At 40.9% G+C, this 21111-nt stretch overlaps 1 protein-coding gene across 3 annotated transcripts in view; it reads right to left on the reverse strand.

Annotated features, from left to right (window-relative positions):
* The window catches only part of ripor1 (RHO family interacting cell polarization regulator 1), a 315583-nt gene that overhangs the window by 46762 nt on the left and 247710 nt on the right, over window positions 1-21111 (reverse strand). For all 3 annotated transcript variants that reach the window (XM_063066805.1, XM_063066806.1, XM_063066804.1), the window contains exons 7-10: window positions 15378-15527; window positions 14016-14079; window positions 3048-3091; window positions 1959-2084 (exon numbers count right to left, since the gene is read on the reverse strand). In XM_063066805.1, coding sequence (XP_062922875.1) covers window positions 1959-2084; window positions 3048-3091; window positions 14016-14079; window positions 15378-15527 — 384 coding nt within the window. The remainder of the gene's footprint in view (window positions 1-1958; window positions 2085-3047; window positions 3092-14015; window positions 14080-15377; window positions 15528-21111) is intronic.

The raw sequence follows: 21111 nt of genomic DNA on the forward strand, positions 1-21111 counted from the left end.
GATGCCTTTTGTTTTTTCAACCCTTGTCTGTAAAATCCAGAGACTGTTGTGTGTAAAGATCCCAGGAGATCAGCAGTTTCTGAGATACTCAAACCACCCCATCTGGCACCAATGGTCAAAGTCACTTAGATCACATTTCTTCTCTATTCTGATGTTCGGGCTGAACAACAACTGAAGCTCTGCATGTCTTTATGCATTGAGTTACTGCTACATGATTGGCCGACTAGATATTTGCATTAATGACATATACCTACTCATTAAAGTGGCCACAGAGTGTAGAGTGCTTGTATATTCTGACCCCTTTAAACTCATTGGGTTTACTGGAAAATTTATCGTACTGCTGTATAATATACAAAAATGAAATAAGATGTTTGGGTGGTCACAGGAGTAATGTCCAAAAGTCCAGAAAATCTAGTCTAGCACCACCAAGATACAAGGGAGCCAGATTACAGAGGTTTTTCCTGAGTAGGATGAAAATTTACTGCCAACTCCATCTAGCCGTCCCCGTGGAGAACTCCGTTCTTGAACTGATGTAGGCTGTGTGTTTGAAGGGGTCACACAATGCATACTAGGCAAGGACTTTGAAAATCTAGAACACTTTTTTTTCTATTTTCCTGCATCTGCAGTCTCTCCTATCTGTTTTCTTATAACATAGGTTTCAATAGGTATATTTAATGTCAGAGAAATGCATACAATATACATCCTGGAATTCTTTTTCTTCGCAAACATCCACAAAAACAGAGGAGTGCTCCAAAGAAAGAATGACAATTAAATGTTAGAACCCCAAAGCACCCCCCCCAGCTGCCCCCTCCCATGCACAAGCAGTACCATATACCACTTACAATAATATTTGCAAATATACAAGATATTAAGATATAGCCAATTCACCGTACACAACATTATATTTAGTTGAAGTTTTTTTGTTATATCATCACAGGATCAAACATCCTACGACTGAGAAGTCCATTTACTATTAAAATACATTCATTCACACAACTGGAACATGTCATCATGTTAATCACTGTATGAAACAAACCAATATATTCAAATACAGTGTGTTAACATTACTAACCCAGAATGCACAATTAACTAGGAGACACAGGTGCTGGAGGACTTCAGCAGTTTGAGCGGTATGCAAAGTTTCAACCTAAAATGTTGACAGTTCCTTTCCATTGTCACAGACACTGCTTGACTTGCTGAGCTTCAAGAGCAGACAGTTTGTTGCATAACCATCTAACTTTAAATTCCTCGTTTGATGGGGCAAGTCTTGAACTCTAGTCACCAGATTATTAGGCCAGGTTAGCTAGTTTGGTGAAATAACTTTTGTGCTACCAGCCCCTGTTTTACAAGTCTCTCTCCTCCACATGGAGACCATATGAATTACATTTAAAGATCAGGGATGGGACCAAATGATTTGCTTGAAGCATTAAGAAAATAGTGAAAAGATCTGTGCCAGGGTGGGAACAGACAGATAAACAACCACAGTTCTCCGTGTCTCTGCTGCACAGTCAGTGCCTGAGGCCGTGGAAGGGCACGGGATTGCCCAGTTTCCTTTATGGAAAACATGGAGTGAGAAGGACACAGCTGGAAGGAACAGAAGAGAAATTTTATCCTCTCGTTTTGTTTACATTTAATTTTATTTTACTTTAAAGGAATTTATTTTCATTACTGCCGTTTTATTTTTATTATTATGAGGTCACAGGCTCAAGTTCTGGCTCCAGGATTTAGCTTGAGAGTCTGGCAGTCTGCAGTAACAAGGCTGCAGAGTCATTTTTTCCAGTTGGAAGGGCTCATCATTACAGACTGACCCCCTACGGGAGAACCTCCCTTTGTAAACAGGAAAACAGCTTGTAAACAAAGTTGCATTGTACTGGGTCCTTACATCAATGGAGAGCTGGGCACTTTGCCACAGTCCCTCTCCAAGGGAAGCAGGCTAGGGGGTGGTCCAAACCCCTTACCTTGATTGCGAGGAACTCCGTAACCAGAGGCTGGAAGACCATCTCCTCACTATCCCACACTTGCTTCCCATTAGCTTCAATGCGACCTTTCAATTTCCACCGTTGACGACCATATTTCATAAATATCTGGAAACAAACATCAGAATGGTTTTAGGCTGTGTCAAAAGTGCTTTCATCCCTCATTTTTTCCTCAGATCAAAACATATGACGATAAAATATTAAAGGCATTGAATCCTTAACCTCCTGTTCTAAATGTCACAGCTTTTAAGTTATTATATTGTAACTTAAAAACAGCTGTTTTATAAATGTCTGTTAAAATGATAAAACATTCTGCGCTGTTATCTCTGCAAGTTCATTCATTGAGCAGTCAAACCAAACCGATACGCAAATTCACATTTTGCATCCTATTTTTAGCTGTGACAATGTTGCTGCTCACCTCACTCCCTGAATTAAAAGGGAAATAAGTAGGCTTGGAACCTGAGCTCCGATATCCCCCAGTGGGAGTGAGCACATATTCCAATGATCAGCTTTAATTGGGATCTTTGGAATTAAGACCATAAGACAAAGGAGCAGAAGTCGGCCATTCGGCCCATTAACAAAGACCCCACCATAACAGTTCAAAGCTAAGTGACCATTGGACTAACGCTGGATGATTGGAGGGACCAGCTGGCAGCCTGTTTGGGCAGCACTGAGGTGCAGTGTATAGCATAGCTACCCCACTGTACCAGGTTCAATGCTGCGTGTCATCTGCACTTTCTCCCTAGGACTGTGTGGGTACTCCAGTTTCTTTCCACATCCCAAATGCAAGCTGCTATAATTTTTTGCTGCAAGTTATCCCTAGTGGGAGAATCGGGACTGAGAAAGAAGATCACATGGAAACAAGTTGGGGAATGGGACTGATGGGATTGCTCTGACAGACGACACTGACTTGATGGACTGATGTCACCTCCTGTGTTGTACGGAAAAATGAGAAATACTGATACAGAAGCACCTCCCCAACAGAGGCTGCATGACCTGCACAGCATGTGTTCTTATTTCAGATTTACAACTTCTAATGTACTGAGCGTGTTTTAAAAAACGTTTCCTCACCTCATACTGATCTCCTGGGCAGAGACGTGCAAAACCTGCAAGTCCTAAAGCAAGACAAGGATGTTAGTCATGGAAAAACATTTTTGCAATTGAATACAAACTCCACACAGCAAAAGCTACAACTTTTACCACAGCACTTACAGAACCTAAAGCATTAGTACATCAAAACAATGACCACAGCAGGTACAGAAAGTATCAAGAGGAAAGCTAGATCTTAATAAATGGTAAGAAAAATACAAAACGTCAAAATCTACTTGACAGGAGAACCAAGTGAAGCCCCTTCTACCAAGCTAAAAGAAAAGTTCTAAGTACATTTCTTATCAATGTATACAAATGTCACCACATACAACCCTGATACAAATGTCACCTGAGATTCGTTTTCTTGCGGCATACATAGTAAATCCAAGAAACACAATAGAATCAATGAAAGACCTCAGCCAACAGGATGGAGAAACAACCAATGTGCAAAAGTTAAACTGTGCAAAATCAAAAGGAAAAAAATGAGAGGATCATGGGACAGGAGGCCTAGGGAGAAAGAAACGGGGGAGGGGGGGAGAAAAGCCCAGAGGATGGGCAAGGGGTATAGTGAGAGGGACAGAGGGAGAAAAAGCAGAGAGAGAAAAAGAATGTGTGTATATAAATAAATAACGGATGGGGTACGGGGGGAGGTGGGGCATTAGCGGAAGTTAGAGAAGTCAATGTTCATACCATCAGGTTGGAGGCTACCCAGACGGAATATAAGGTGTTGTTCCTCGAACCTGAGTGTGGCTTCATCTTTACAGCAGAGGAGGCCGTGGATAGACATGTCAGAATGGGAACAGGACGTGGAATTAAAATGTGTGGCCACTGGGAGATCCTGCTTTCTCTGGCGGACAAAGAGTAGGTGTTCAGCAAAACGATCTCCCAGTCTGTGTCGGGTCTTGCCAATATATGAAGGGCCACATCGGGAGAATTCCGTCTGGGTAGCCTCCAACCTGATGGCATGAACGTTGACTTCTCAAACTTCCACTAACGCCCCATCTCCCCCTCGTACCCTATCCATTATTTATTTATATACACACATTCTTTTTCTCTCTCTCCTTTTTCTCCCTCTGTGCCTCTCACTATACCCCTTGCCCATCCTCTGGGTTTCCCCCCCTCCCCCTTTTCTTTCTCCCTGGGCCCCCTGTCCCACGATCCTCTCATATCCCCTTTGTCAATCACCTGTCCAGCTCTTGGCTCCATCCCTCCCCCTCCTGTCTTCTCCTATCATTTCGGATCTCCCCCTCCCCCTTGCAAATCTCTTACTAGCTCTTCTTCCAGTTAGTCCTGACGAAGGGTCTCGGCCCGAAACGTTGACTGTACCTCTTCCAATAGATGCTGCCTGGCCTGCTGCGTTCACCAGCAACTTTTATGTGTGTTGCTTGAAATTCCAGCATCTGCAGATTTCCTCATGTTTGAGGTAAGAATTTAAACTGTTTTGAAAGTGTGAGCGACGACAGAGCAAGTGTGGAGTGGTTTAACTCTTATAAGAATGAAGCATACCCATAGGATTTAGTGACACATGGACTGTGACAGGGGCAAAGTTAGATTATTCCAGGATTTAAAAGAATATAAAACAAAAAAAAAATCAAACGCAGATGGTAGAAATCTGAAACAAAAAGAAAATACTGCAAAATCACAGCAAATGAAGGGTCTTTGACCTGAAATATTAACTGCTTCTCTTCCCATAAGTGTTGCCTGAACTGCTAGGTTTCTCTAGTTTTTGTGTTTTTATTATTGCTTGTGGTAGAGGGAATATGGTGTTGGTAACATTGCTCAGGAAAGAAGACAACATTGAGAACACAAACTGCTTGATTTATATTGAGTATGGGCCAGGGCTGAAACGGAATCTGTCACAAGATATTGGATCTTACGATAGTAGAAAGAACAATGCTTTTGGCCTAATATTTAAATTGAGGAAAGATGGTTAATTTGAAACTGGCAGGTAACCAATCTGAAAGCACAGCGACAGTGAGAGGACCTTAGCGCACAAAGATCATGGGGCAAGCACATCAGTAGGCAAAATGATGTAAATTTGATAAGACTACAAAAAAGAAACCAAGCACAATTCCTTGGCAATACCCTCTCATGGGTTATGAAACACCTTGGTCCCTTTTGTCTGACAAAGCTTCGGGGATTCTGTTCAGTACAATTCAGTGCTCCGCGTGGTTTGTATTTGCACAATATCTAATCAGAAGATTTTGCTGAATGCACAAAAGGTAAATGCAGTCATGTCAGCAGAGTTTTTATTAAGTCACCACGGCACAAATAATTGAGGAGCTAGAAATTCTTAAGACTCCACAACCTTTCTGTACTCTCATGCATCACCTATTATTTCTCAACCCAGTGCAACGTATTGCATATTTGCTATTCTACCCCGGCCAAAAACCACAGCTGATGTCACTCTTATTTTACTCAGAGATACAGTGCAGAACAGGCCCTTCGGGCTCAATGAGCCTTGTTGCCTAGCAACCCACCTATTGTAGACTAGCCCAATCACAGGACAATGGACAATTTACAACGACCAACTGGCACGCCTTTGGACTGTGGGAAGAAACTGAAGCACTCAGAGGAAACCCACGCGGCCACAAATTACTTACAGACGACGGCAGCAGCAGAACTGAACTCTGCACTCCATCCAACGTTCCGAGCTGCAATAGCACTGCATTACCATGGTGCCCCTATGTTTGTTTTGCCCTAGTTTTCATACAGTGTCCTCTGTCCTAGTTTGCATACAGGAATCACTTGAACAGGTACAGTTCTCGTACTGGACACGCAATGAATAAAAGTCACCGGAACTGATGGCACTTCAAATTGCAAAACGACGACGACGATGTCAAGCAATTACCCAGGGCAAGGGGCAAGAATTCAAACACCATTTGTTCTGCAGAGTCAGCAGCTTTCAAATAAAGATGTGAAGGGAACTAACACAAAAACAAAGTAGAAAATTCAAGCAATTACAACAGGAGTTCTGCCCCACAATTACTGTCTGCCCTCCAATTGTGCAGCAATATCGACCTGTTTTATTTCGTGCAACAGTTGGTTACTTATTAAATTTTGTTCTTTATTAAGTTTGTGAAAATGCGGATATTGCAAGCAAGCCTGGCCTTTTGTCCATCTCTAATTATCCCTGAATTGTGGAGGCAATTAAATATCAACGCCACTGCTGCATCTAGACCATAGGATGTCAGATATCTATCCCCAAGGGCAGTGAACTGGATTCATTTTAATCATTTCATGGCTACAGTTATCGATACAAGCTTTTAATCCTAAATTTAATGTAATTACTTTAATTTAAATTCCTTTGACGCTTTGGTTGATTATGTGTCTGAGGCCAGCAAAAGAACAATTAAAAATATCTAAAGATGGGAAGTAGCAACTATTGGATTGACACATTTTAAATTACATGTCAACATCCTTTGTAAATACAAGCCCCACTTCCATTTCAGGACTGCACATCTGCCTGAGCCTCTTTACGTGTTCTATAGTGCAAATGGCATTTATGTAAATGACACAGTATTTCTCTTGGTTCAACAAACATTGATTATTTGTCTGGAATTTTGTCCTTTCTGCTTGCCGAGGTGTACATTATCTCAAGTAACGATGTCCAGGATCATTAATGATCTCAAACTCCTAATTATGAGTTAAGCTACTGTCTTTGACCTGTGGAAGAATGTGTTTAGATACAAGTATTTTTGCAAAAATCTTTCATTGCCAAACTTAATTACATAAACATGAGGTCAGGCTCAAAGACTCCCGCTGTGACAGTCTCCTCACTAACACAGCCGCTTGTGTACCACGTCACTACTGATTTACAGCAGATGTTTCCTTCACATCATAACTCCCCCCCAACTCTCAAACAAAGATGTTCTCATACCCTACACAAATTTTCTCAAAGGCAACACTAGCTCATTTAAAGTTTTTAAAATTTGAGTTGTGCTAAAAATATACCAAAAGTAATTTACTTTCTGATGGCAACAAGAAGCAAAGAGCAAACTTGGTGACTGTACAAAAACACATTTGTCTAGTTTGTGATGAGTTTGCAACAGTGGGTTTTTAGGTCTTTCCCATGTTCCCTGAACATGAGAGGCTGCTGGGATTTTCAGAGACAGTGGCCGATAACTCCATAAACGAAGAGATTTTAGTCTGACACCTTGGCAACACCAGTCTCACACTATGGCTTTCATTTGGGTGAAAAGCAACATTCTTGTTCATGTGAAATCAACCAGCACAACTTTGGCCTATTATATAATAAGTCCTTTAAATAGGAGTTTTAAAATCAGACCTCTTTGTACCTTATCAGATCTGTACAAGTACCAGTTCTGGGGCATGATAATTGAAGATTCCTAAGCAAAAACATATTCCCAATCTTATATGGGCATAGCAGTTATTGTGAAGCTACTAAAGCTGGAGGTGTCAGAGTATGGAATTCAATCCCACTTTGTAAGAAGTTTGTACATCCTCCCCGTAGAATACATGGGTTTCCTCCAGGTGCTCCGGTTTCCTCCAGGTGCTCCGGTTTCCTCCCATGGTCTAAAGAGGTACCAGTTAGTAGGTTAGTTTGTCATTATAAATTGTCTCATGATTAGGCTGGGGTTAAATCGAGGGTTGCTGGCAGCGCAGCTCAAAGGGCCAGAAGGGCCTATTTTACACTATGTCTCTAAAAAAAACTTTAAAATAATCTATCCAATCACATCCTGAGAATCACCAACAATGGCTCCTCTTCATGCATCATTCCCTACTTAGCTGTCTCTGGTTTACATTGACACAGTGCATCTCAGCAATCTTATTTACAATGGACTGCAGCTTCCACGTCATGTGTTTGATCCCCAGTTTACTACACAGTTACTTCTCCCAAAACTTCCACCATCTCTAAGTTGTCAGACCTTTTCGCTGGCATCCAGCACCAACTAAGCAGAAATCCTCCAAAGAACAGGAAGACCAAAACCATCACTTTCAATTGACATTCCCTTGTTGCTGGTTCCAGACTTCTCTCAGGCAATTGTCCCAAATGAACCAGAACAAGTGAAACAATAGTGTCACATCTGATCAAATCCAGTCCACATCTGCAATGTCATCTAATTCCAATCTTGACCTACCTTATCTTTTATTCAAATTATCATCTGTGCAAATGTTATCACCAGACATGTCTTTACTAGACCTTTTCCCCACTCCCAGAGTATTTCTGGCCATCTTTCTCATTCTACTCAACTTGGTCACCTACATTACTGCTGTGTTCTCTTAAATTTATACCAAGTCCTAGTAATTGATCATATTTGTTTGCTAATATATAGCAATTAGCATTCAGCAATCTGCAATTCAAACACTATGATGCATAGGGGAAGGGAGAGTTACCTGAACATGGTGTTTCAGGAGGCAATTAACACCCATTGTTGGTTTTGGGCCTGCTACCTAATGACCTGAAAGTGGAATTGATGGCTTTCTGGCCAAATTTGTGGATGATATAAAGATAGGTGGGGTCAGGTAATGCTGAGTAAACAGGGAGTCTACAGAATAATTTAGACAGATTAGGAGAATGGGCAAAGAAGTGGAAGATGGAATATAGTGTAGGGAAGTGTACGGTCATGCACCTTGGGACGAGACATAAAGGCATAGACTATTTTCTAAATGGGGAATCAATTCAGAAATCAGAGGTGCAACAGGACTTGGGAGTCCTAATGCAGGATTCCCTAAAAGTTAATATTCAGGGCAAGACAGCAGTAAGAAAGGCAAATGCAATGTTAGCATTCATTTCCAGAGCATTACAATAGAAAACAAGGACGCAATGCTGAGGCCTTCTAAGGCATTGGTCAGACCATGTTTGGAGTATTATGCACAGTTTTGGGCTCCGTATCTAAGAAAAGATCAATTGACCTTGGTGAGGGTCCAGAGGATGTTTATGAGAATGATCCTGGGAATGAAACGGTTAATGCATAAGCATTTGTTGGCTTTGGGCCAATACTCACTGGAGTTTAGAATTATGATTAGGTTTCAATTAGATACCTATCAAATATTGGAAGGATTAGATAAAGTGAACATGGAGAGGACGTTTCAAATAGTGGAAGAGTCCAGGACTAGAGGGTACAGGCTCAGAGGAGAGGGATTTCTCTTTAGAACCGAGATGCGGAGGAAATTTCTTTAACTGTAGAGAGGTGAATCTGTGGAATTCATCGCCACAGACAGCTGTGAAGGCAAAGTCATTGGGTATACTTATAGCAGAGGCTGATCGGCTCATGATTATAAGGGCATCAAGGGTTACTAGAAAATGCAGGAGAATAGGGTTTTAAGGGAAAATAAATCAGCCATTATTAAATGGTGGAGCAGACTCGATGGGTCATTTGGCCTAATTCTGCTGAAATGTCTCATGAGCAATAGCTTGACTGTAATATCCTTACTCGTAGATCATTTAATGACCTGACCTAGAACCAGCAGATAGTTCTCTAACTCTGGCATTTTACTTATCCCTAAATTCAAATGCCCACTTTGTTGCCTGTGGTTCTGAATGGCAAGGTCATAAGCTTCTGATTTCCTTCCCTAACTCATTTTCCTACTTCACGATGCTCATTAAATCATTTCTTGAATTAGATTATGGTCACTAGTTCTAATCCCTCCCTTATGAGCCCAGCTACCACTGTTTTGGTTTCATGTCAATACTATGAGGCACTCTGGGACACTTTAGCTATGGTCAGAGTTCTTTACAACTGCCCATTTAATGGGAAGCAGTTACTGTTAAGAGCCAAGATTCAGAAATACTTCATATCAATTGACTGATTATTGGTTAGTTGAACAATATAACTCATTGCAAGATATACAGGTGAAGTTTAAAATCTGTTGTTCAGGACATCACTAATTCCCTGTGTAGCCATTTAGTTAATTGATCTCAAGATTATACATCCTTGACGTATTTTATAGTCAAAACTCTATGACGTTAACTCAGGTAGTAATAGATCAATGTGACTGCCATCAGGTAACCATATTTTATTGACAATGCTGTTCCAAGCACAAAGTGCCCTACCACTGAGTAAATGCCATTAAATCTGAGATTATGTAATAATGTATCGAGAGTCATGGAGCACCACAGCACAGAATCAGGCCCTTGAGCCCATGTAGTCCGTTCTGAACTATTCCTCTCCCTAGTCTCATCGACCTGCATCTGGAAAATAGCCCTCCATTCCTCTCCCATCCATGTACCACCAATTCCACTGGCAGCTCATTCCACACACTGAGTGAAGTTCCTCCACATTCCCCTTTATCATTTCACCTTTCACCCTTAATCCATGACCCCTAGTTTCAGTGGGGGAAAACCAGCTTGCATTTACCCTATCTATAGCTCTCATAATCTCCTACAGTTCAGGGAATAAAGTCTTAACCTATTCAAGCTTTCCCTGTAACTCAGGTGTCCTCATGCTGCTGCAACATGTTTGTAAATTTTCTCTTGTGCTCTTTCTGCCTTACTGATGCCTTTTATCTTATTCTGAAAATCTTGGCTCTTGGTGTAAAGCCACTCCATAGTTACTCAGGAACTAGCACTGGATGCACGGGCAAGGTACCAGGAAAAAGTTGCCTAACTTTTTTTTCTCTACAGGCTCCATCAAATCTGGCCATAATCACTGGCATAATGAATCGAAGCTAAACTAATATCACTTGCCAGATGATTTGAATCCAGCCTCTGTAACTCACCGGTTGGATAAAATCTGTCCTGATGTAGACTTTCCCATTCATTCATATCCATTACCGCGTGACTTGCCTGCTGGATCAATCGTTGTCCCCAAACATAGCATCATCCATTTCACATGAATTTCATCAAACAAATTTGCCCTGAGCAAAATAAGATTTCTGGGTAGATAACCATGGGTTTGGATTGAGATCGGTTTTAGGGAACATTGTGTACAAATAGTGTGAAATGGAGATGAGGAGGTTTTACGAAAGAACTCCAGAGCCTTGGACTCTGATAGCTGAAGGCACGCCACTGCTGGCAGTAATTAAAATCTGGGATGCTCAGGAGACTGGAACAAATACACTGCAAAGGGTTTTAGTTATGGAGCCACACAGCATGGAAATATGTCTTTTGGCCTAACTGACCCTGCCAAAATTCTAGTCCCATCTGGCCTGTATCCTTCTAAACTTTTCCTATTTGAACTTTAGTCTTCAAAGAGATTACAGAATTTGGAAAGGGCAAGACCATAGGCAGATTTCAATTCTAAAATTATACCATCGCTTATTGGGGAGCCAATATAATCAGCAAGCACTGGGCAAATAGGAGTTAGCAAGAGGTAGGAAATGGAAGCGTTTTCCATAACCTCAGAATACAACAAAGGTGACCCATTAGGGTTCACTAGCTCTGGAAAAAAAATGGAGTTTCTGCTGCTGAGGCACAAAAGAGGGTCAAATGTGGAGTTAAAGTTTCAAACTGCATCTGATAACACAGTTGTCAGAAAGGAGCATAGCCAGCAGCTGGGAACAAGGTTTGGAATGATGGCTTTGGTCTTTCTGATAAATAGTTGGAGGAAACCCAGTCTTGAACAAAGAATTTAAACATGATTGAGGAATCAGCAGAGCTGGTAACAGAGTGAACTAAGCATTTTCACATTTACCACACAACATCAAACCTAGCTCTGGCATCCACTATATTGAGTACTGATGAAGGGACCCGGCCCACAACTTTGATTGTTTATTCCCCTCCATAGATGCTGTCTGACCTGTGGCGTGTTGATCTTCTGCACTGAACCTGGACTTGGCATCAACTGCTGTATTTACTTCCCCCCATCTCACCTACCCTCACCGCCAAATGCAACAGGGTCACCTGATCACAATCACTTTTGATACACATGTGAAGTAGGAATTTTCTATCCAGTTAGTTCGAAATTAATCTTACTTTAACAGAACTGCACTCGTACTGAAAAGTTACCCTTTACGTTCTCATACCTTGTCAACAGGAAAGTTTTCGATATAAAGAGCAAAGTTGTTCACTCTTCTGACGCAGGATTCTTTGTATTTCACATACCTTCTGCTTTCATCAGCCAAAAGGCACTAAAAGAAACTGCATTATATATCTGGTGGTAATCCTTATTACTGACATGCTGTCCAACCACAACTCCAGATTAGAATGCAGTTTTTTTGGTGCCTGGCAACCCTGAGCCAGTCTGGCAGTGTTGATTCTATCTTCACATTTTACAAAACGTCTAGGTGAGGTCACCACCTCCTCTGCTTTGTTTATCAGTGGGAATTGTAACAATGGGTGGTTACCACCTGGAACAAGAAACCCTCTAAAAAGACAACTTGGTCTCAAACACAATTACTGTTCTTACAGCAGCAAAACCATTTTTCATGAAATTAAGACGTCAATCGCTTGCAACATTGAGGCACTGCATACAGCTCCTGGTATCTGGACTCAGGTGTTGACAGCCACTTTCCTAAGCAGGTTCATCCACAGGGCCTCTAGCTCCCTCAGTAGAAAGCATACCTCTGCTCTACCCGGGTCTCCAATCTGGCAATGGCAATCCTCGAAAGTGTACTTCTTCAATATCTGCTGACTCTGACAAGACTTTCTGGAATGCTTGTTGGTGCCTGATACTTCCACAGTCCATCTCCCCTTTAAGGATGGGCTGGCTTTAAGGAGCGTTTTTTGAAGCACCATTTTAAACCACTGCTGTGACAGTGCAATTTGCAGTTACTGTACACGAATGAGCCTATAGCACAACACTTCTGCCACAAGCCATTGCCTGACATACACTCCCACCTCTCCATGGCCTGGTCACCCTCCAAATGATTTCAAAGGAAACAATCCACCTATCCAAGGAAGTATACTTTAAAAATAGCCAAAACTCAGTTGAAATTGGTTTATAGTAAGTGCCTTTTGGGTATTGAAAATCAGGTACACAAATGGGCTAGAAAACCTAAGTTAGCCCAAATCAGCTTGAATAAAACTGACCAGGTCTGAGGCACATTGACTGTACTTTTGCACAGCAAGGAAGATGTAAAGGTGAGACAATAAAGTGGAAATTATTTATCGCTTGGCAAGGATCAGCAATCAGTGTTCAATTAGCAAGGTTTGGATGATTAAATGCTTCTGTGATGGTGACTGTCAGCACTGCTACTGCGTGCAACGTAAACCACCGATCCTTTTCTTCCACTGCTGCATTTTGAACAAAGACAAAGCTTTCATTCAATGCCATCATCTCAATCCAGTCAAAACTGATATTGTTCAGTAAAGTCAAATTGAGGACACCATGCACCCAACTGGGGAGGAGACAAGAGACCTCCTGAACACTTGTGTTAGTAACTGAAGTATTATTCAATCTCAGTGCACAAAACTGCTGTATTACAAAGAAAGGCTATTAGTTTATAATCCTGTGTTCAGCATTGTAATTAACTAATCACTTGATGCGATTAGGTACAGAAACCTGAAGCCACACACTCAATGTTTCAGGGACAGCTTCTTCCCCTCTGCCATCAGATTTCCGAATGGACATTGAACCCATGAACGAACAACACTACCTCACTACTTTTTTTTTCTCTTTTTGAGCTACTTATTTAACTTAACGTTTTTAAACATATATACTTACTGTAATTTACAGTTTTTATTATGTATTGCTGCCGCATAACAAGGCTGGTGATAGCAAAACCTGATTCGGATGTGCATTAGAAGCAAGCCAAAATAAATATAAACTGTGCAAGCAAAGACTGCCCATGATGTAAATTACATGAATTTAGAAATATTTGCTCTAGGAGCTGTCTCATCTAAACCACTGCAGTAACACATGTGACACAGCCTCTAAGTACTACACAGATGACACAATAAAATAGCATGTTCTTGCTGAGGACAAGAGTACACAAGGCAAGCAGTTATCAAAATAGACAGACACCTGAAGATGATCAAAATCTCAATAATTCCTTTTTTTTAATCCTCAAATAAATGAATCAAATTTTTGTCAGGATGTTACTCACCTTTCATTTTGACATGGAATTCTCCTAACTGGTTCTCCAACTCACTCTCCATTGTACACATACTCTAAGTGAAAGATAAGAGCTTTTTACACTCCAGGACAAAGTTGAACAGTTTTATTTTGAAGATAAAACAGCGACTGTACTCTAATGGTTAATTGCTGTGGAAGCAAGGCCCATTCCAGCTGCTCTGATGCTTGCTGAGGTTCAGTCAACACAGTTGGTTAGTCATTTAGCATTCTGGTCACATCAGTTAAACATATATACAAAGACAGAATAAAGTTGCTTGCTGTAAGTTCTCAGCGGGAAGCTGCAGTTTGGCTGTACTGCTAAAAACAGAGTAGAAGCTGGAACCTACCCCTCCTCCCAAGGGAGAAGTCAACAATGAGTGGGTGACTGTTTACACTGGTGAACAAAAACAGCTGTTGAATTTAGAAAAGTAGACACAAGATGTTCCTGCCAGACCTCACCACGTGAGGATTAATACAGTGCTATTGGGCAGGCACACTGTACACTGGGATCAACCTTAGCTCAGTGACAGGATTCCTCGCCCCACAAATTTCTAGTTCAGAGACAACTCCCAGAGATGTGCAGGCATACTCCAGCTGATATTGTGACAGAACATTATTCTATTATTAGAGTCCTTCTGGCAATAGGTTAAATTCAGACTACCTGATGGGTTAGTGACACTGGACACCATCTTGAAACACAGCAGCAGAACTCTTCCAATCAGCTGGCCTACCTAAACTAATACCTAAATATTTATTATATTATTCTTTAAATAACCTTGCTGTATGCTGTGTTTCTGACATTACCACAGTGACTAGACTTCACTATTCTGAAACTACAAAAGCACTTTGAATGCGAAGATCTTTTTTTTCATGAATGCCTAGAAAGCCCTACAAAAAATATTCAGACCATACTTATTTAGTTTTAATTGTTAATAATATAACACAAATACTGGAAAAGACACACTGAAACATTTCCGGATCTTGATTGGAGAGGAGGTGGGCAATGAAGAACTGTTTGAAATAAATACTGAAATGGCACAAAGGATAGCCAGATGACATCAAGAATGGGGATGACAGGCCACCTTAAACCCAGTAAAAAATAAACTTGATTAAGTTGGACAATTTTCATTTCTACAATTATTAAAGGTTAGTTTGTTACGTTTGATCGTTGTAGTTTTTGCACTTCAAACAAATGCAAGGCTGCCGCTGGAATCTTCCAAATCTCTAAAGTAAATATATTCTATGTTTTACTAAATGTGTCAACAAAACTTTTGACAAATGATCTTTACGTATAAAGATCTTGGAATGGAAAGTCATTATTTCTTGATTCCAATCTTCCAGCTGCTGGATTTACCTCAGTGTATTCTTTGTAGCCCTTGTTAGCTTCAGCCAAGCTCTCCTTTGCTTCTCTGCTGGTTTGCGAAGTAGAATAGGCCCGGACCATGTTGTTGGCACCATCCCGTAATCTTCGCTGGATGCAATAAGATTCATATAGTTCATCAATCTGCAAGTTAAAAGCAATCAATAAGATCAGACTATATTAAGCAGAATTTGTAACTGTAGATTTATGTAATTTTTGAGGCACTCTAAATGACTAAGCCCCAATACTGCTTCAGAAGATTCACAGCTGAAACATTCCATTGACAATTATCCTGCAATGCTCTCCTTCCTTCCCAGTCTACTTCTCTCAGTCAGGTTTACTGATGAAAGCCCAGCTCTGTCAGCTGATGCACCACCCTCATAGCTCCCATCAGGGAGGAGGCACAGGAGCCTGAAGACACACACTCAACATTATAGGAACAGCTTTGTCCCCTCCATCTTTAGATTTCTAAATGGAAATGAACCAACCCATGTAAACTACCTATCTTTCGCTCTCCTTGCTACACACACACATACACACACACACACACACACACACACACACACACACACACGTGCAAAACAACAAATTTCACGACATCCATCAGTGATAATAAACCTGATTCTGATTTCATTTCCCTGCCAAAGTGGACACTGTTCACTAGAATGGACCTGTTAGTGATCCTCTCCTCATTCAGTCTTTATAATTCTTGTACCTATTTTGAGAACTGACAACACATAGCAATATTAAGTCTAAGGGGCCACTTCGTGGATGAAACATTAAATCATGTTTTTGCCTACTTATTCTAGAGAATGTACAAAACCAAACAGCGTTGTTTAAAGGAAACACTAGAGTTCACTATCACCCTTGGAATATTTGCCCCTGAACGAGCAACCCAGAGACATTAGATTATCATTTATGTCATTTCAGGTTGCAAAGTCTCACCGAGCAAAAAACTGATTATGTCTGTTTAAATTAGTGATAACACTTGACAATTTAATTATTTAACTGCACCAACTGCGATGGCAATGCCTGCATTTCAACAAAGGTCATTAAGGACTCTCATCACTACCATCACAGAGGAGATACAGGAGTCTGAAAATACACATTCAACATTTCAGATACAGCTGCTTCCCCTATGCCATCAGATTTCTGAACAGCCCATGAACCCATGAACACTAACTAACTCATTTATTCTCAGTTCACATTATTTATTTTTATTGACATTTTTTATTATAACTTATACTATTTTTTTAAATCTATTCCACCGTTCTGCTGTACAGTGCAATACTTCATGTATTCTACAGTACTGCTGCCACAATGCATCAAATTTCAAACATCAGTGATAAAAAACACCAGATCCTGATTCAACTACAGACTAGCGACAGAACCACACATACAGATAGCAAGCTAGAATTACAGAGCTTGGAATTTTTAATTCTAATACAGAGGAAGGTAGAAAAAATCCAATGAAACATTTTTAAAAATCCATTGACTTCACTCTTCCTAGACAGTGACACAATGACAAAGGTCGATGTCAGCAGGATGAAACTGCTTCCTTCTAGGATGCATTAGGTCACTGAGACATACATGCAGTGGCCACTTTATTAGGTACACCCTCCATCCCCCTCTTCTAATAAAGTGTATGGTTGTGCTTCTTTTGCTGCTGTAGCCCATCCACTTCAAGGTTTAACATGCTGTGCGTTCAGAGATGCTGTTCTGCACCCCAATGCTGTAATACGCGGTTATTCGAGTTACTGTCACCTTCCTGTCAGCTTGACCCAGTCTGGCCATCCTCCTCTGACCTCTCTCATTAACAAGGCAATTTTGCCAAAAGAACTGGGGCTCACCGAATGTTTCTCCTCCGCCCCCCCCCCACTAACTTCTGTAAACTCTAGACCAGCGGTTCCGAACCTGAGGTTAATGGACCCCTTGATTAATGGCAAGGGTCCAAGGCATAGAAAAGATTGGGAAGCCCTGTTCTAGAGACCCCTGGAAATCAGCAGTTCCTTCGATACTCAAACTACCCCATCTGGCACCAACATTCATTCCATCGTCATAGTCAAAGTCACTGATATAACATTTCTTCCCCATTCTGACGTTTGATCTGGACAGCAGCTGAATCTCTTGACCATGTCTGCATGCTGTAATACATTAAGTTTTCTGCCACAATTGGCTGATTAGATATTTGCAATAACAAGGTGTATAGGTGTAACTCATAAAGTGGCGACAGTGTACTTTTGCAATGAGTATCATAGAGGCGGTAATGTTCAGTTACCAGGGATTTTATGCCATAAGTGGAAAGAAATTGTTCCTGACCCAACAATGACTGTTATCCATAAACAGACAAACTTTCACTAAATTCTCCGCATTTTAAAAAGGAGAGATGTTCGTAAATCAACCACTCTCCAGTCTTCTGTTGTTCTCAAACTTTGGGTTACAAAATTGTTGCTCAAAAGTATACAAATTGTTGATCTGGGTAACAAGAATAGTTAATGCAAAATGATGCTCTAGTTAGACCCGAGTTAAGGACAACACAGAGCTCAGCAGAGATGAGATGCATTTCTTTACCAAGAGATGCAACATGCTGTGAACCTATTTTCATCCACAATTAACTCCAAATATCCAAGTTCCGAACAAAACATTTTTTCCCCGTAGGATTTAATCTTAAACATCTTTCGTTTCGAGTTAAAAGGTCATCTATTTTCATACTTTATGTTTAAAAAAAAAACCTGGCTCAGAAATCTCTGGTTGTGCGAGAGATAAAAATGAACACAGACTTAAATGGCTGGTTTCTAAGTTCCAACTTGTAAATATTTCTATCTCTGCTCTTGGACAACCATTACCCAGCTCAATCTGAAAGGCTGTGAGCCACATATTCCCAAAGGAGCCCAACTGTCAGCATTTAAAACTGCAGTGCCAAAAAGAGGCCAGTGAAAGAAACGAGCAGTAGAAAGACAGGAAAACATTAATGCACATATGCAAATCAGTATCGGTGTTCTGAGAACTAAAATCCTTTTGCTTCAGCCAGTAGCCAGCATTGAACAGTGACCTGTACAGACACACCATTTCTTCACAGTGACATGTTAATTTCAGAGCTAGTTTTACTTAAAGTAATTAGACTGATGGAAGTAATCCTTCTAAAAATGACTGAACAGACCCTTCCCCAACTAACACAGCATGTTGGGATGACACATCAGGTCTTATGTTCAAAGCACACCACTCTTTCATGCCCCTTGAATCCTCTTTAAAAAGTTTTAGATAAGCCACAAAGCCACACATGACACCAACTGCATCTGGAGCAGAGATGAGCTCATGTCCCTGAGATAATAATCACAGCAGTTTATGTGTAATCAGTGCCTCGTTTTTCTTCCCCTGGTGAAAATCATTAACAGTACTGCAAGATTAGCCATTAGTCATTGTAGTGGGAAGCAGCCTCTCTGCTCAGTCTAACACAACACAATACATACACATTACCCAGGGAGGAATTCTTGAACTGGCTTCATCCATTGGATAAGCATTGTATGTTTAAAGGTGTACTTCCTTCACATATTCGAGCAAAAAACCAAAATTCTGAGAAATCAATTCAGTGCCCTAATATAATCAGTTGATTCAGAATCAGAATGGTGTTTATTATCTCCAACATATGCAATGAAATTTGTTGTGCTGCTGCAGTAATATGGAACAACACATAAAATATACTATAAATTACAATTAGAAACATGTTAAAAAGAATTAAATGCATAGTGCAAAATGAGCAAAATTAGTGAGCAACACACACAGAATGCTGGAGGAATTCAGCAGGCCAGGCAGCATCTGTGGAGAAAAATACTGTCAACGTTTTGGGCCCTTAGTGAGGTAGTGTTCATGGGTACATCGACTGTTCAGAAATTGGATGGTGGAGGGGAAGAAGCTGTTCCTAAAACGATGAGTGTGTATCTTCAGGTTGTTGTATATCCTCTCTATCAGTGGTAATGAGAAGAGGGCATGTCCAGGGTTGTGAGGGTCCTTGATGATGGATGCTGCCATTTTGGGGCATTGCCTTTTGAAGGTGTCCTTGATGGTGGGGAGGCTAGTGCCCATGATGGAGTTGGCTGAGTTTACAACCTTCCGTAGCTTCAACCAATCCCAGGGTTCCAAGAGAGGTCACTCGGGGTTCAATGAGAGATTATGATTTTTAAAAAAAGCATTGTTTTTTGAACTTCGCTTGATGCTAACACACGTAGTGGTGGGCAGTGACCTGTTAGAGCTGTTAGCCCTGTTAGAGCTCTCTCAGCCCAGTATGGCAGTGCGCTCTGTTTATTCACTCGTCCATTCTCAGTTTTTGATGTGAGATAAGGGAGGCCATTGATAATTGGTGAGCACTGTATTGTATGGAGGGGAGGATGGTAGCTGATAATTGGTGGGCGCTGTATTGCACAGAGGGGAGGACTGTGGGCTGATTACTGGTGAGCGCTGTATTACACGGAGAGGGGGACAGTAGGCTGATGCAGAACGTGAAGTGCGTTTTCTGAGCATTGCATAGACTCCTCCAACTTGGACTGTGATGTCAGCCTCTCCCTCCCAAATTACCTGCTCCAACTTCCCCTTACACGCCGCTGACTAACTTATGGAAACGATCAAGCTCTACCAATGTAGTAGAAAATTGGAGGGAAATTTTCGTTCTAAAGAAGGAACTTCTACGTGCCATGTCTCAACTGCTGGCCTGCCGCATTGCAGGAGGTGATTCGTGTAGATTAGAAATGATTGTATTGTGAAGTTCTCATATTTTTTTGCTGTTTCCTCATTTAGTTATTTATTATGCCATCCTTTTTTATGTTTAACTTCGTGTTAGGACAAGATGCAATTTGAGAAATTGAAAAGGTTTCACTCTCAAACAGTGGAAGTCGACGTATTGATGACATGTCACAAGACGTTGAAGAGGTTTTTTTTGTGCTAAACTGAAAAACAACAGCTTCTCTATCCAGGTTGATGATTCAACAGATTTCACCAATAAATGTCATGTTGTAGCATTTGAAAGATTTGTAAATGATGGTGAAATTCAAAAACCCTTTCTGCTGCAAAGAGCTACCCAAAACAAAGAAAGACCAAGATATATTTAATGTTTTGTCTTCATATCTGGAAGCAAAAGGTCTGTCTTGGAGGAACTGTGTTGGCATCTGTACTGATGGTACGCCATCAATGGTTGGCTCCATAAGAGGTTTTGTTTCTCTTGTGAAAAGAGAAAATCCTGACGTCATCACGACACACTGCTTTCTTCACAGAGAGGTGCTGATGTCAAAAACTCTTGGAAATGAATTGTTAAAAGAAAGTTCTGGATGATGCTACAAAAATGGATAACTTTATGAAACAAAGACCAGTTCACTCGAGAATATTTAAAAAACTGTGTGAAAACCTGGACAAGGGGCACACCAATCTCTTGCTACATACAGAAATCTGAGTTCTCAACAGGGTGCCTGAGCTGAAAGGTGAATTACAGCAGTACTTTCAAGAAAAGTATGGGCCAGACTTTGCTCAGTGCTTTGAAGATGAAGAATGGCTGCAGAAACTAGCCAACTTAGCAGACATTTTTCATCATATGAATCAGTCAAACATGTCTCTACAAGGTCCTAGAGAAAATGTTTTGACTTCAAGTGACAAGATTCTCGGATTTAGAAGGAAACTGACTCTGGAAAAATCATGTTGCAAAAGGTAATCTTGAAATGTTTCCACTGCTGCTTGGGCTTGA

The sequence above is a fragment of the Mobula hypostoma genome, chromosome 14, assembly GCF_963921235.1.
Source record: "Mobula hypostoma chromosome 14, sMobHyp1.1, whole genome shotgun sequence".
NCBI classification, from domain to species: Eukaryota; Metazoa; Chordata; class Chondrichthyes; order Myliobatiformes; family Myliobatidae; genus Mobula; species Mobula hypostoma.